This window comes from Pseudochaenichthys georgianus, chromosome 24 (assembly GCF_902827115.2).
Source record: "Pseudochaenichthys georgianus chromosome 24, fPseGeo1.2, whole genome shotgun sequence".
In the NCBI taxonomy this organism is placed as follows: Eukaryota; Metazoa; Chordata; class Actinopteri; order Perciformes; family Channichthyidae; genus Pseudochaenichthys; species Pseudochaenichthys georgianus.
In genome coordinates this window covers 16,142,498-16,157,215 of record NC_047526.1, presented here as the reverse complement: position 1 = coordinate 16,157,215, position 14,718 = coordinate 16,142,498, and the positions used below count along the sequence as shown (strand labels likewise).

General features: G+C 39.8%; 1 protein-coding gene across 1 annotated transcript in view; it reads right to left on the bottom strand.

Annotated features, from left to right (window-relative positions):
* The window catches only part of snx17 (sorting nexin 17), a 29,415-nt gene that overhangs the window by 13,763 nt on the left and 934 nt on the right, over positions 1-14,718 (bottom strand). The window contains exons 2-5 of the mRNA XM_034075668.2: positions 9,734-9,808; positions 7,829-7,946; positions 6,373-6,437; positions 1,113-1,223 (exon numbers count right to left, since the gene is read on the bottom strand). Coding sequence (XP_033931559.1) covers positions 1,113-1,223; positions 6,373-6,437; positions 7,829-7,946; positions 9,734-9,808 — 369 coding nt within the window. The remainder of the gene's footprint in view (positions 1-1,112; positions 1,224-6,372; positions 6,438-7,828; positions 7,947-9,733; positions 9,809-14,718) is intronic.

Here is a 14,718-nt window from a genome sequence, read left to right as displayed (position 1 = left end):
CAGAGTTGAAGAGGAAGTACAAAAAAAGTTGATCATCACTATCTGACCTAAAGAAAGAAGAAATGTAAGGAATTGGAACTGGTGTCTGCTTCTCTTTTGTTTGTACACCCTTACTTAGTGTTGTGATTTTTGATGAGTTTTTCTGTGAGCACTGTTACAAACAGCAGAGATCAAACTGCAAAGGTTCACAGGATGTTCCCTTATCAAGATGTCAGCACAAAATAATATCGTAAACATCATTATGGTATCTATGGACTAAAGACGATTATTTACTATATATATGTATGTATATATATATATATATATATATATATATATATATATATATATACATACACGTTCCTCTTTTATACTAAAGGGACGGTTGAGATGTTTTGAAGAGGTATTTATCCATATTAGTCAGAGCCTTATCTATAGTAGATGTCGGTTGGCTAGCCCCCAGTTTTGGGAAACAGACTGATCCCTCTTTCAACTTTTTATTTTATTTGTTTTATTATTTTCTCCTTATAGCATTGTGAAGCACCTTGAGATGACGTTGTTTTTAAAAGTGTGCTATATAAATGAAATGTATTATTTATTCAGTACAGCAGCAAACACCGGGTTTTCCCCAATGGTGTTTGGTTGATTTGGCCAGAGCTTAAATAATATCTTCCCTACTCGTAGCAAAGGGCTGTCGGTCTAGAATTTAAAGCTGTAAAATAATGAAAGATACTGTAAACTTAGACTTATATACATTTGACTTACAGAAGGTTGGCTTTCTTTTAGGCAGATACAATATATTTAGCTGATGTCACCATGCACAGCAGTACATTGCTTCACTTCTGTGCAGTATTTCCTTTGAACCTCTCCAAACTTAGGCATGCTGACTCTTATTAAATGTAGATCATTCAATAGCTATAGCTAGCTACCGTATACAATTAGACCTCAAGACACCTGAACTATCCCTTTAAAAAGGGGTTCATCTGTTTATAGAACTGGATAGAAACATTGGGCCATGTTGCACTTTGGCCGCACCTTTAAACACACTTCTTTTCTTATTTATTTTCAATCTCTACAAATTATAAACCGTGTGGAGTGCTGGCTGAAAACAGTTTTCTTAAACAGACACTCACATCCAGGACGTCCTCCGTCTGATCTGAGGTCAGAATGTTGACTGTGACCTTCTGACCGTTGGAAAGGCAGATGTCTAGAGCGACTTCTTCTGTGGGAATCTGCTGCGTCTCCTGTGGGAACCACACAAAACAAACAGGCTTTCCTTCAGCTTCACGGGTCATCTACGTGTTTTCATTCCTATTGGTCGACAACAAAATCACACCGAGTCGGAAGAAATACGGGCAGTTCAAAGACGAGACAATTTTCCAGTGGAGATAAAAACCAACGAGATGATCTGCCCAGTCAATCGTTTTCATAGAGAAAAGTTAATTCAATCGCAAAACAGGAATATAATATTGATTTCAGTCAGACAGGAAATACACAAAATAAGAGATGGTCTACCGCAGGGGTACTCAAACCCTTTTGTTACCCCCTTGAGGGGGTTTCCCGACATGTCGTTGCAGTACATTAAAGGGTGTTTCATGTTGTCGTTGCTCTGGACCTTCTTAATCTTCTTTAAAAATTATTTTGAAATTGTTATGTTTATTCTGGTTTGTTTTGCGTTTGTATCTTTTATTTTAAATGTATTTATTTATTTAATGTTTTGTGAGCAGAGTGATATATTTTATGTATCTCTCTGTACAGCACTTTGGTCTGGAGGTTTTAAAGTGCTATATAAATAAAGTTGGATTGGATTGGATTAATCTACTTTATTTGGGGGCCCCCTTCTGGTCCAAGCACTTGCCTGTCGGTAAACGGCGCCCCTGTATACACACCCATTCAATACATACATACAGTATGATGGCTTGAACTAGTGGGAGAAATGGCACTGTTTGTCTGTAGCCAATGCCTTGAACCTTGGCAAAAATGGCATTAGAAAGTCAAGGTAAACCTGCGGTTAACTTGCGGTCTGCAATGCATGTCACGCTCGCCTCGCGCACACAAGTAAATATATATGCACGTTCATTCTCACAACGCGTCAGACACAAGAAAATATACATTAAAGGGGACCTATCATGCAAAATGCACTTTGTGATGTCTTTTATAATATATCTTTAATATATGTCCCTGGTGCGTCGGGGAACTCACGCAGCGTCAGAAAATAAAATCCTTTCTTTTCCTCCGTACCCAAATCATTTAAAAACAGGGGTACAACCAAACAACGAGCGGATACAGATTTGCTGCTGATCCGACGTCAAATCGGCAGCGGACCCACAGAAAATTGCTATCAGAAACAATGCCTGACGTGTTTTGGACGTAATCTCGTCTTTGTTTACATTAGCAAGCCTAGCTAACACTCAGAGCTAGCCTGTAGTGTAGAGCAGTGTTTTTCAAAGTGGGGGGCCGCCAGGGGGGTCACGCAAAGTTTGAGGGAAAGGGGAATTTTTTTCTTTTTTTAAAGTTAATTTATTTTTATTTTATTAGATGTTATTAATAACTGCATATCTATCAATCTATGTGTCCTTTGATGCCAATCTTTTAATATTTATTAATATTTTATTATTTTGTTTTTAAATCACACGACCGCCCTTCAAGCCAATCAGAATTGAGCTGCCGCTACTGAGAGTGAAACTGAGTATCTGCTCAGCTTTTGGAGCAAGTGAGAGCTAGCTCTGCAGCTGGATGAGAGCATGGATTTAGCAAATATTGTTGTTTATATATATATATATGAATATAAATATGTTTATTGTTAATATTACTGTTGAATATTATATATAAATAGCTTTAAAAAAATGCTAAAAATATATGTTAATTGTTCATATTACTCTTCAAAATTATATAATATTATAAAGACAGAAATCACTTTAAAAATCCTTTAAAATATGTTTACGGTTGATATTACTGTTTAATATTGTGTTAATAATGTTTATAACAGAAGACACAATCAATGTAATGAATGACAAACAAAAGATAAATACAAAAAAACTGATTATTAATTATTAATACAAATATATATTAAGAAATGTATTAAGCTGTATGATTAATTTGTCATATTTTCCATCATAATGTACTCATCATTTAAAAATTAAAATTGCAACAGGGGGGGTCCCCGCCAGAGGATAATGCTATATGGGGTCCTTGGCATGGCAAAGTTTGGGAACCCCTGGGCCCCTTCTCATTTAATCAAATCCCCCTCCTCGACTCCTCGGTCCTCCGGTAGTGACCCGGAAATTAATTTTAGCGCGCCATGTTGAAGGACATCTCATTTCTCTAAATGCACTTCGAGGACCGAGGATCGAGCATCGAGGAGGCTCTCTGGAGGAGCTCTAACCGAGGATACACTGATGGGTCCTCCACGGCTCCTTCAGGGATGCATTTCCGGGAACAGAGATGTTTCAAAGAGTCGTGACGCACGGCCGGACTTATCTCAGACAGCTCTGCATGCATCCCCTGGATATTATTTTATTAACTGCTCTCATCGCAACGCGATGTTTACAGAGAGAACAGCTGTGAGGTCCGTGCAGAAAGCAGAGCAGTGTGTATAATATATATCACTCAGTATAACAGGCCTACTCTCTTTATTTGCTTTAGTTTAGTAGATAACTACAAACAAAGAGTCGATATTTTTCTAAAACCATTTAGTGCTTCAAATAATAAAATACACAACGGCTGTAGCCTGATTATGCTTTAGGAGCTGTAGGTGCGTGTGGTACAGTGTGTAGGTTTGTGTGTCGTACAGTGTGTAGGTGTGTGTTGTACAGTGCGTAGTGCGGCGGACAGACAGGTCTCAGTTGGTTTGGTGTCCTCTGCTTACTTTTAATACTTGTAAATAAAACTTTTGGCCCGTAATTTATTTCCCTCATTGTAGCGACCAGAGAGAGGGGGGGGATATATCCAGTCTATGATAGTGTTACGTTATTATGAGAGTGCTCCGTTTGATTCTGAAATTGTATATATTTATATAAATATATGTGTGTGTGTATGTGTGTGTCCCCGCATCTGTAGCCTGTTATTGTCTCATTATACCGCACTGTGAATGAATTAAAAGTAAATATATAAGTCATCATGAACACATCTGTCCCTCAGACAGAGGGCTGCTGTGCCTCCTGTCATCATTGATGGACGTCTCTTTAAGATGACCGCTCAGAGGAGAGGAGTTCTCATTTCTCTAACCGCCTGCTGCTTCCCCTCCTCGACTCCTTCGTTCGCATCTCCTGTGGGCGGGTCTAAGTCTCGAGGATAGGAGTCGAGGAGGGGAGTCGAGGAGGGGAGTTAGAGAAATGAGAAAGGGCCCTGGTGTAGAGCACATGTGTTTAAAAAGCAGGAAATAAAAAAAAGGAACTCACCTTGTGATAAACCCGCAAGAGAAAAAGCATTTGAGCTCCATACTGTTTCAGATATAATCTTTGATGTGGTTTAGAACAGGATGGCATGTTTATCACATCAGAATTTAACTTTATCTCCGGTAGAATTCTGATCAGGCATTAGCTCCGCCTCGTCTTTTTTTTTTTTTAAGCTAAGGACCAAAAATCCGCGTTTCTCTAACATGGCTGCAAAAGAGCGATATGAGCAGTATGAGGGACACAGGGTTCGTTCCGGATTGATTGATTGAAAAAAATATATATCCCATTGCCAACCCCCCCCCCCCCCCCCCAAAGCAGTAAACCTAGGGGAAACACTGAATTCTATAATCAACATATTATTACAGTCTCTTTATTCACTCCTCTCAGTTCACACAGAAATTAATGAGTGTATTCATTAGTTGCTGCTGCTGTCTGTATGTATGTGTATCTGTGTGTGTGTTAGTGTGTGTTTATTCTTTAACTGAACAAGGCCGACGATGAAAAAAAAAAGAAAACACAAAATCAATAAATAACAAAGCAAGAAAAATAAACCGGCAAACCCTATGAATATTTCAAGACTCTAAATAACAGCTTCTGAGATGATAATAAGAAATGGATGACCCAGCTTCGGTCCCCAGGCAGTGTCCCACCACCACCACTGCAAAATCATCTCTCATCTTCCCTGTTCCCTCAGCGGGGGGTCTTCCAAGTACATCCCTGCCTCTAAAGGTGCGATGAAATGACAACCCCGGGAGGTAACTCATCTACTCATATATTATTCTGCACCTGCTGTACATGAGGCTGGGAGGGGAGAGTCAAACACAGACTCTAATGAGAAAGGAAGACAGGGGGTGTGACGTGGCTGCTGACAGTGTCAGAGTGTGTCCATGAAGGTTATTGGATTAAAATCCTCCTGGCGATGCGGATCACAGCTTGAATGATGACAAACCCGCCTAGCTACCAATTCTGAATAGTTAATTGACACACCGTTTGAAATAATCCTTCCATCAGGCAGCCAATAATAGTCTATCTGCCAGCTCATAGTCTTACTGTGAACCCGGAAATGTTGAGTACCCCAACGTTTTTTGTTAGAAATGTATAGTATGAGTCCCGAGCCCATAGAAACTGCCGGATGCTAACTTGCATATCTTTGACAATTTGCTAAACTAGCATACGTTGCATTAATTAGCATATGCAGACAATATTTAAAAAAAATTGCTTGGCCGATTTGGACAATTATGGAGTGGTTTTGGAGGTTTTTCAGTATGTTGAATCAGTTTAAGACATTTCCAGGATCAAAAATGGCAGTTTTAACCCGAAAGTGACCATTTTGTATTCCTGGTGGGCTGATTAAGATGAGCTTTGGGTCGATTTCTTTCATTTTGGATCCTAAAAATGTCCTTCAACATCCTGCATTTTCTCAAACCACCCCAAAATTGGCCAACTTGGCCAAGCCATTTGCTAGCTATTTTCCACATCTGCTAGTTGATGCTAATTAATGCAATTTATGTTTACATTTCTATCATAAAACTTAGGGGTACATTTCCGGGTTCACAATGTTGACAAGTAAGACTATAAAGCTTGTGTCTTACAGCAGAAAAAGCTTTTTGGCAAATCTGGGGGGCTGACTCATTAGGTGGCTTATATCTTTTTTTTTATGATAAAATCTCTCCAAAGGATCCAGCGCCCACACACTGTTCATATGCGCCTTCATTTTCATCTCTGACAAACTGAATCTGACACATCGAACCAACTTGCTTTACGGGAAGATCTTACACAACCCGAGATAAGAGTACAACATGCTGCCTGTAACTGCGTCAAACGGTAAGAACACAGCTACCTTACTCCACCGCATTGCCAACAGCAATGACTAGTCATGCAGAAATAACTGCATCATCCTTTTGGTTTAAGGAGCACGCCCTGACACAGCCTGTTGACCACAGTGAAGCAACACTAATGCAAGAAGAGTACAGTAGCTTAAAGAAACACAACTAACCTGCTGGGCTTTCCTTAAGAAACTGTTGAACAATTCACTGGCTCCGAGCAAGGGATCCTGACGCACTGTAAAAAAGCACATAAAACATAATTAGTATTATTATGAATGGATATTTATGGTTTTAATTGATAATGCAGCTTTGTTATCATGAATCTCCTCAGGGGAAGCAATTTCCCAATTCTTATCACACACCTTTATTATGTTCCTTTGAAATGGGTTTGGCCTTTCAAAACAGTTACCAAGGCAATTTAGCTTAATTACAGATTACTTTTATTTTCTTTCTGGCTCAGGTTAAATGAACTGTTAATGATTCAAAGCAAGTAACATCAGAATGTATTCCTCAGATTTGGTAAACAAAAGACGAAATGAACCACTTATCTGAACTCCTGCTCATGTGTATCTAGTTTGCTATCGAGGTAGCATTAAATTATCTGTATGACACTGTATGACTAAGTGTGTCTGTGTGTGTGTGTGTGTGTGTGTGTGTGTGTGTGTGTGTGTGTGTGTGTGTGTGTGTGTGTGTGTGTTATTAGTCCAACCCTTTGACACAATGTCAGAAATCTGAGCCATCTGCGTCACAGCAGATTGTGTTTGTGGCAGTTCATTTTCCATAACTATGTTAGAAGCCATGATGTAACCAAGTGAAGTTGTGGCCAAGAACACCCTGTGTGCGTATGCTCCCAGACTATGAGCAAATACACACTTGAACAACGCTTCCTTGTTCTTCTGTAACGGCCAGTGCTTGAGAGGATTAAAACTAACCCTCTGCACTGCTGCCAGTTCCATTTATTAGTGTGTGTTTATGCATAAGTTCACCCTTTGACCTGTTTACAAAAATTGAGGAAATATGCTGAGAAACCTCACAGATCAGGATAAAAATAACTCCAATTGGGCTCTGGAACGTGTAAGGCTTTCTCAAGGAAAGCTTTAAAGCTGTCAAAAGGAATGTTTACAAAACATAATCACTAGTCTCATGATACAATTATTCGTTCTAAACTACAATTCACAGAGAAGCTAAGTATGTATCCCTGGAGGTGGCACATCAACACTGGAGACTCCAAACCCATTAAACTTTTAAAAACTCTAAAAAGGTCTGAAATCCTGAGTGGGGGATTTCTTTCCTTCAGGTGTGTCAGCATAACTCTGTCTAGTGAGGCTTTGGCTCAGATCCTCAGCTCTTTAGTGAAACACGTTAATGCTTTTATGTGGCGTTAAAAGACCACTCTATGGCTGGATTCCCCGCAGCTACAGAGCTAACCTATTCAGACACACACATGTCAATGAAATTGTGTTTGTGCTGTGTTTGTATGTGTACTGCAATGAAGAAAAGAATGGTAGCTGAATTGAAAACTGACGAAAACAACCACATTGTAGCTGGAATTTAAATTCCACCAGAAATGACGTGAAATGCAATACAAGCCATCTGCAAGAAGTCCATTCTGCATGAATAACTTACCAGCCTGCATGTATTTCTCCAGCTGCTCTCGTCTCTGTTCCACCTCAGCATGAGTCAGAGTGAAGATCTTCTTTGGAGGGAAAGCAGGTACCACGTTGCTGCCATATTCTTTCTTGATCTGTTGGTACAAAACACACGTTTGGAGGTGAGGATGGCTTTACAACCTGAGCTTTTTCTCTATTTTGGTGAAGAGTCAGATGGTTGAGTTCATTTGTATTTGAATTGAGACCATGTGTGAAGAGTTTATATGATTACACTTCAGTGGAGAGCAGCAGTCTCTTTAATGAAAGAGTCTTGGATTCATTTTTCCAGGAGGTACATCCATGCTGTTTGATATGAATCACAGGTTTATTTTAAGCCCCGTTTCAATGACTAGCTGGTGGAGTTTCCGTGCAATACACACACACAGACAGACACATCTGGAACCCTGAACGTCTAGTCATTCCAAGTTGACTTTGTCTTCCAGCTTCTTGACTAATTTCTTCCCATTTAAATATATATATATATATATATTTTTTTTAAATCATCCTAGGGCTGGTAGCTTTGATCCGAGGGAGTCTTTAACCGAGCCCTCACACTCAGATCTAAAAATCACACATTCAATGAGGTTTCAATTCAACCTGTCTGTCACTGCATGCGAAAGCTCCACTCATCATTAGGAATTCACAAAGACATATTTTTCTCTCGCTATAAAACCTTCAGGTCCTGCACTTATGGGATGGCGGGGGGGCTGCACAGCGGGTGCTGGAGGAGGAGAGGTGATTTTGATCCCTTCATACAGCCCTTTGTATTTTCAGTACACCAGAGCTAGCACCAGTCACACATACAAATCAGCTCTCAGAAACAAAGCAACGGTTACAGATGAGTCAGATTACCAACAGTTGAAATAAATAAGCACTCGTACGGCTTCTTTTTAGCAGAACTCTTCTTGTTTTCACTGTTTATGTTAAGCTCTGGTAGAAGTGTGACCTTGTTACAGACCTTTATATAACAGAAAACAACAGTTACAACAATCTACATTCAATTCTTTTCAGCATTAAACTGGGTAATCACCAGGTAGTTTTGGGATCTTGCGTGCTCCACAGGAAGCCCCCCTGGGTCGGTTGTTGAAGATTTAAGTGTGACTTCTTACCACCCTGTTGCCAGGCAACGGCAACTGTCAGACTAGATAGCAACGAATTGAGGACAGAGATAGCAAAGTTTGGCCTTTGCTCGCTTATTTATTAATGTATGAAAACAGGACACTGGGCACTTCTATAATGCAGTATATGCTGTGGCATACAGAGAGCTCACAGGAAGTCAGCTAGAAGTCCAGGAAATAAATCCATCTCTTACAGAAATGTGAATATTTCTCTCAAGTCAAGCAATTTCACAAGTAAGTCAATTTTCAATTAAAGCATTACACACAACAAGTAGATGCTGAACTCATTGATGAATAACAGCACTGACAAATAGCTCCAGCTCTCTGCGAGGCTTCCCTGAGGTAGAGACTATAAAATGCTTCCCTGAGGCAGAGACTATAAAATGCTTCAGAGCAGGCAACTCAACACTGTCCAACAACATTTCTCTCTCAGATTAAGTTGATTTTCCGAGCAGGTGAACCAAGAGAAAGGCCAGGGACATTCCTTCCATGTCGCCCGCCCCCTCTAACCTCCTTCCACAATGCTGCCTATTTACAAGCAATAGTTTGGACCCAAGTAATAACAGCACAAGACTTCAAGCCACCGTGGTCGTGATTCAAAGTGATGGGAGGCCGGAGTATCGACCGAGCGCTACAAAGACGAGAGAAAGGTCACACAGGGTGGATGTGTTGGCATTTAAACAGCGTCCACACAAGCAGACAAGTCTCTTCTGGTCTGACGCACACTAACAGCGCAGGGTTTGTTGTGATGGCTGAGGCCTTACCTGTTCGTGGAGGCCCAGAAGTTGACTGTAGCGTACCCGACAGTGCAGCACACCGTTCACATGGATGTTGTAGGCCTGTGGGATAGAGAAAGTCAAATGTGAGGAGAGAGACGGGACACAAATCTGGTGTCGACTCGTCTGAAAAGCTTGGCAAAACAATAAACTATATATAGATAGGCGTAGATTGACTTAAAAAGGAAATATAGATATTAAATTGTCTTTGAATATGGGGTTAAATCAATATAAAACGTGTCATTGCATCACGCCAAAGTGACTGGACTTTATTCAGAGGCATTTCCCAGGTTATAAAGTCATTGCAGAAATAAAACCAACCATAAAACAGTTAACTTCCTATAGCTTGAATACAAGATAAGTTCCCTCACAACTCAATCTTAATTCATCTCGTCTCTCTGTTTTCTCACTCTTCCTTTTTCAATTTATCATTTCATTGAGCTAATAAATGAAGTGTGAAAAGGATTATATTAAACCCTACTGACTTTACAATCAAATCAGTTTCTCTTCATACTGCAGACGCTGAGCGAAGATCACATGGGGAATCTTTAATCCTTTCCCTTAGACACCCCTTTGTTTGTTTTTACAGACAGAGAAATCACTGAAAAGACCCCCGCCAAAAACCACTACTTAGAATCAGGAGTTGAAATATCTGCTTGCCATTGTGTTTCCAACGTCAGATGCCTCAATAAGCTCTGAAAATGATACTATCCTACACAAATAACAAAGTGATACTTCAGTTCTGTCCTCAGGAAGAGAGCAATATCCTTTAAGTTGGCCCAAACACAGGCTCGCTTACAGAACAGAACTCTTGAACTCTAAAAGAATGTTGTGAGTTTCACAAGGTACCACAAGCCTGTTAACTGTTATTCCAATCCTCTTCCTTTTTTCTGATAAAATCCCTAAAAAGAAACATGAAACAGAAATGCCTCCACCGCAGAATCTATTGACGATAACTCATGCACAAAGCCTGCCAAGAGGGCTTTTGTCAACATATTGTGAAACAATCAGTGGCTGCCATCACCTCCTGAAAAAGAAATACATACGACATGAAGATGATTAATCCTCTTTTCTACTTTTGGTAGTACATATTGCTGTTTTTTTTATGGAAAAAATTGAAAGACACTAATATTGTCTTGTGGTTGTAAGGCTCCGACAAGCATTCCGTTGCAGTTTACATCCGTGTCGGTCCAAAGTAAATGTGCCAGATGTAAGGAAATTCCAACAAGGCACTTCTGATATATTATCATCACAAGAATAAGATGGATGCGAAGTCACAGTGACCTTACTTAGGTTCTTCCTAAAGTCCAAGTGGTAAAAAATGTGAGGAAATTCCCTGCATATGTTCCTAAGTGATAGCATTCACAAGAATGGGAAGAACGCACGGACAATCAGAAAACATAGTGCCTCCGGCTACAGTAAATAAAACTGCCATTTTGTTATTTACAATAATACTTGCTCTCGCATTTCCAGAGACATCAGCTTCCTGAGAAACATTACTGAACAAACGGTTGCAGGCACTTGCTGTTGCTGACCTACAAAACCAATCAGCAGCTAAACAAAGTGCAAAGTGAAACTTCTCGAGGGAAAGAGGATAACTGAAGGATCTGGAGGGAGGCCAACGAATTCACTGAAAGATGTGTGTGACTGTGGAGGCAGTATCCAGGCAGGAAGGAAGAATGAGTATGCAGAATGGTTTGGCTCCGTTTGATAACAGAACAAAATATCCCTATGTTTTTTGTGAATCGCAAGCAGTTTAGCTCAGGGACAATACAAACACTATTATCTATTGTTCTTTCGTACACTTTGTATCCCAGTCTAATCTCTTTTGCGGCTTTCACACCAGCGCTTTTCCTTTTCTAGCTCCGAGCGGGAGCTTTTCTGGTTCAGCTCCAGTTTCCCTTTTCTGCTCCCGCTCTGTTCACACCGCCCAGAGCTGTCGCTGCTGCGTCATAACGTCACCGTTTACATGCCTGCTTCATAAAATCCAAACCGCGCGGATATCCCTCGTATCGACAACAACAACAATGGCCGATTGTATTGAAGCGCTGTTCGCTTTGGTTATCCTCTTACGAAACGAAATGGAAGGCATCGGACGACTTTACAAGGGACGACTTTACTTGGAACTTTACAAACATCACATGCGAAATGCAAGACTTCTTTGTGGTCTTCAGCATCTACTTCAACGACGAATCTGCCCCTGCCCCCGCCTCGACGTAAGAGAGACGTAAGCGACGCCGCCTCTTAGCTCCGAAGCTTTTGCATCTAGACCGACAATTTTTTGGAGCTGGAAGTGAACCGGATTCCGGAGCTAAGAGGCGGCGCCTCTGCGGTGTGAACAGGAAAAACCGGTACTTTTCAGGCTCCAGCTCCGAGCCGGAGCTGAAAACGCGTTTGTGTGAAAGGGGCATTTGTGAGGCCAAAGACATTTTTTATTGAAAAACAAAACTAGAATTCAACAGGGCGTTATGTTTTTGACCTGATAAAGATATTCAATAAGTCTAGCTTTGTAGTCTGGAGTTACTTCACAAGCCTTACTCTTTTCGTGATTGCAAGTGTCTACGCTAGTGCCTTTCACAACATATAACAACATAATGGTGGGGGAAAGCTATTTCAGTCAAAGGAATTCTAATACATGTTTATTTGACACTTTTTAAGAATAACCTCTGAGTCACTCAGTTTATATCGCATGCTGTTGAGTATAAACTCCAAATATTCTAAACATTTAAAAGGAGGCAAATGAACCTGTTAATCTGAGTCCTGACCTGTTCCTCGTCCAAAGTAAATGAGTCATGACCACTTCAAGCTGCACCAAAGTCTATTTTACACACCCACAAACACTATGTGAACCACAGAAAGATACAAGAGGAAGTATGAGCACTGAACAATTAAATAGATATGTCTGTGCTTGCACCATGTTTAAAAATCTGCAGCACTTGTTATTGCAAAAGGCAGTGTGCAAACTCGGCAGATTCTGTGGCTTACTGGTTCCAAGGTACATATCCCATCCCTCAGCATTATAATCAAGCAAAGTCCCTTCCTGTCTGCTGGGTACAGGAAGGTCGCTGTGACAGTCACAGGGCTGCCAGCGGAGGTGCACACAAATTGTTTTGCTTTTAAGTTCCCACAGGGTCAACATGTAGAAAAAAAGTCCTAAACATTTGAATTTTGTCATCCATTAGTTGGGATTTGAAATACAAAAGTAGGTTTTTGCAGAACAATATGGATGAAACATGAATTATATTACTTTAAATTATATTTTGGGATATAAAATCAGTTTTTTAATATTTCGAGACAATGGATATAACTTTGTTTTTATCCAAAGCTAATTTGGACTTTCGTGAAGCAGCAGGGACACTAAACACACAGACACATTCAATAATAATTAAAATGTTAGTTTCCTCTTTAGAGCACATGGAGTCAAGATGGACAACAGCCCTTCACGGGTGAGTGAAAACTGAGAGCAGCCAGTGTGATCTCACATGGAAATCAGATGCTACAGATGTTATGTCAAACCAGCTGGTGAATATCAGAGTGTGTGCATTCTATAAAACATCTGATACAATTGATTTGTTTATGTAATTGTGGACCTTATATTCAAAAACGGATCTAAGATGATTTGTTTTTGTAGTGGTTGTTCACATCATATCAATAATTGACAGGAAATACACTTGATCCCAAGCCGTCCAAGCTGTTTCCTGGCAACGTAATGACTTTTGTTCAGGTCTAGTTTATAGGAATATACACACGGACACCAATAATGTGTAAGGTTCCCAACTTTTTAGCGCCACAGACCCGGATTTGATAAGATTAAGCTTTAGAGACCACCATGTGAAAAGACTTTGTTTGTTGGATATGATTAAGACCAGAGTTCTATATTTAGCTTAACTTGCTTGATCAGCATTACAGTTGAGGAAGTGAAACCTACGACCACAAAAGTCATCCTCCTCACTTCTATAGGGCATTAAATAGAGAAAATCAATGATTGTCTATTTTCTAGGGAACCCTGGAACTCTTCAAATAAGTCATGGGGGTCCTCTGACCTAAGGTTTAGAACAACTGAGCTAACATTCAAGCAACACAAGAAAATAAGATAATATTTTGACTTGTGAGAAATTGTTTTAATAAATAATGCCAAGCATGGGCAGTTTATCCTGACCATAGACTATAAAGATCCTGACTTACTGTGACTGGTATTAAAGTGTTATATCTGTTAGATAAACACAACTTTACACTTTTTTAGATCTATGATTCTTCACTACAGCAATCATTACACAACCTTAATAACTTATACTCTCAGAACATAACAAAGCATGTCTGCCAACGTCCCAAGGCAATGAAAGTAGGACCTTTTAAACACAATGGCAAGAGAATCAAATGAAAGAAACACACAATGTCCCCGCAACAACTCTATGCTGTTAGTTTGGAGACTTGACAATAATGTTAAAGAATTGTGGCAGTAAACAAGAAGAAGGTTATGATGGAATGGGGGCATTTGTCAAATCTCAGAGAGAATTCATCATGACTCAAACCTGTAAAAAAATAAAAGGACTCTTGTGTCTGAGGTGATGAAGCAGAGTCTCTTCAGGTGATTTTGAAACTAAATGAAAACATGTCAATTATGGCCAACACCATAGCAATCAACATTATGGAGCCACATTACAACATCAACCAGATAAATGCCAACAATAGTGTTGAATCATGATGAGGAACAGGGGTTACTGTCCAAATGATACATTCAATGGCCTCACAGAATTACATTTCATCAAGGAAGAATGTATAAGAGGTGGAAAATACTTTTACTCAACTTCTTTTAAAACCCTGTCCCTTTAAATCTCTAAAACAAGTGTCTGGGGAGTATTCTTATGAAACACAGTAATTGTATTTATTAAACAAATAAGCATTTTGTAGTCTAAGTATAGATGATTTAGAAGTGAAATCATGTTTTTACTGCATTAGGCACTGGCAGTGGT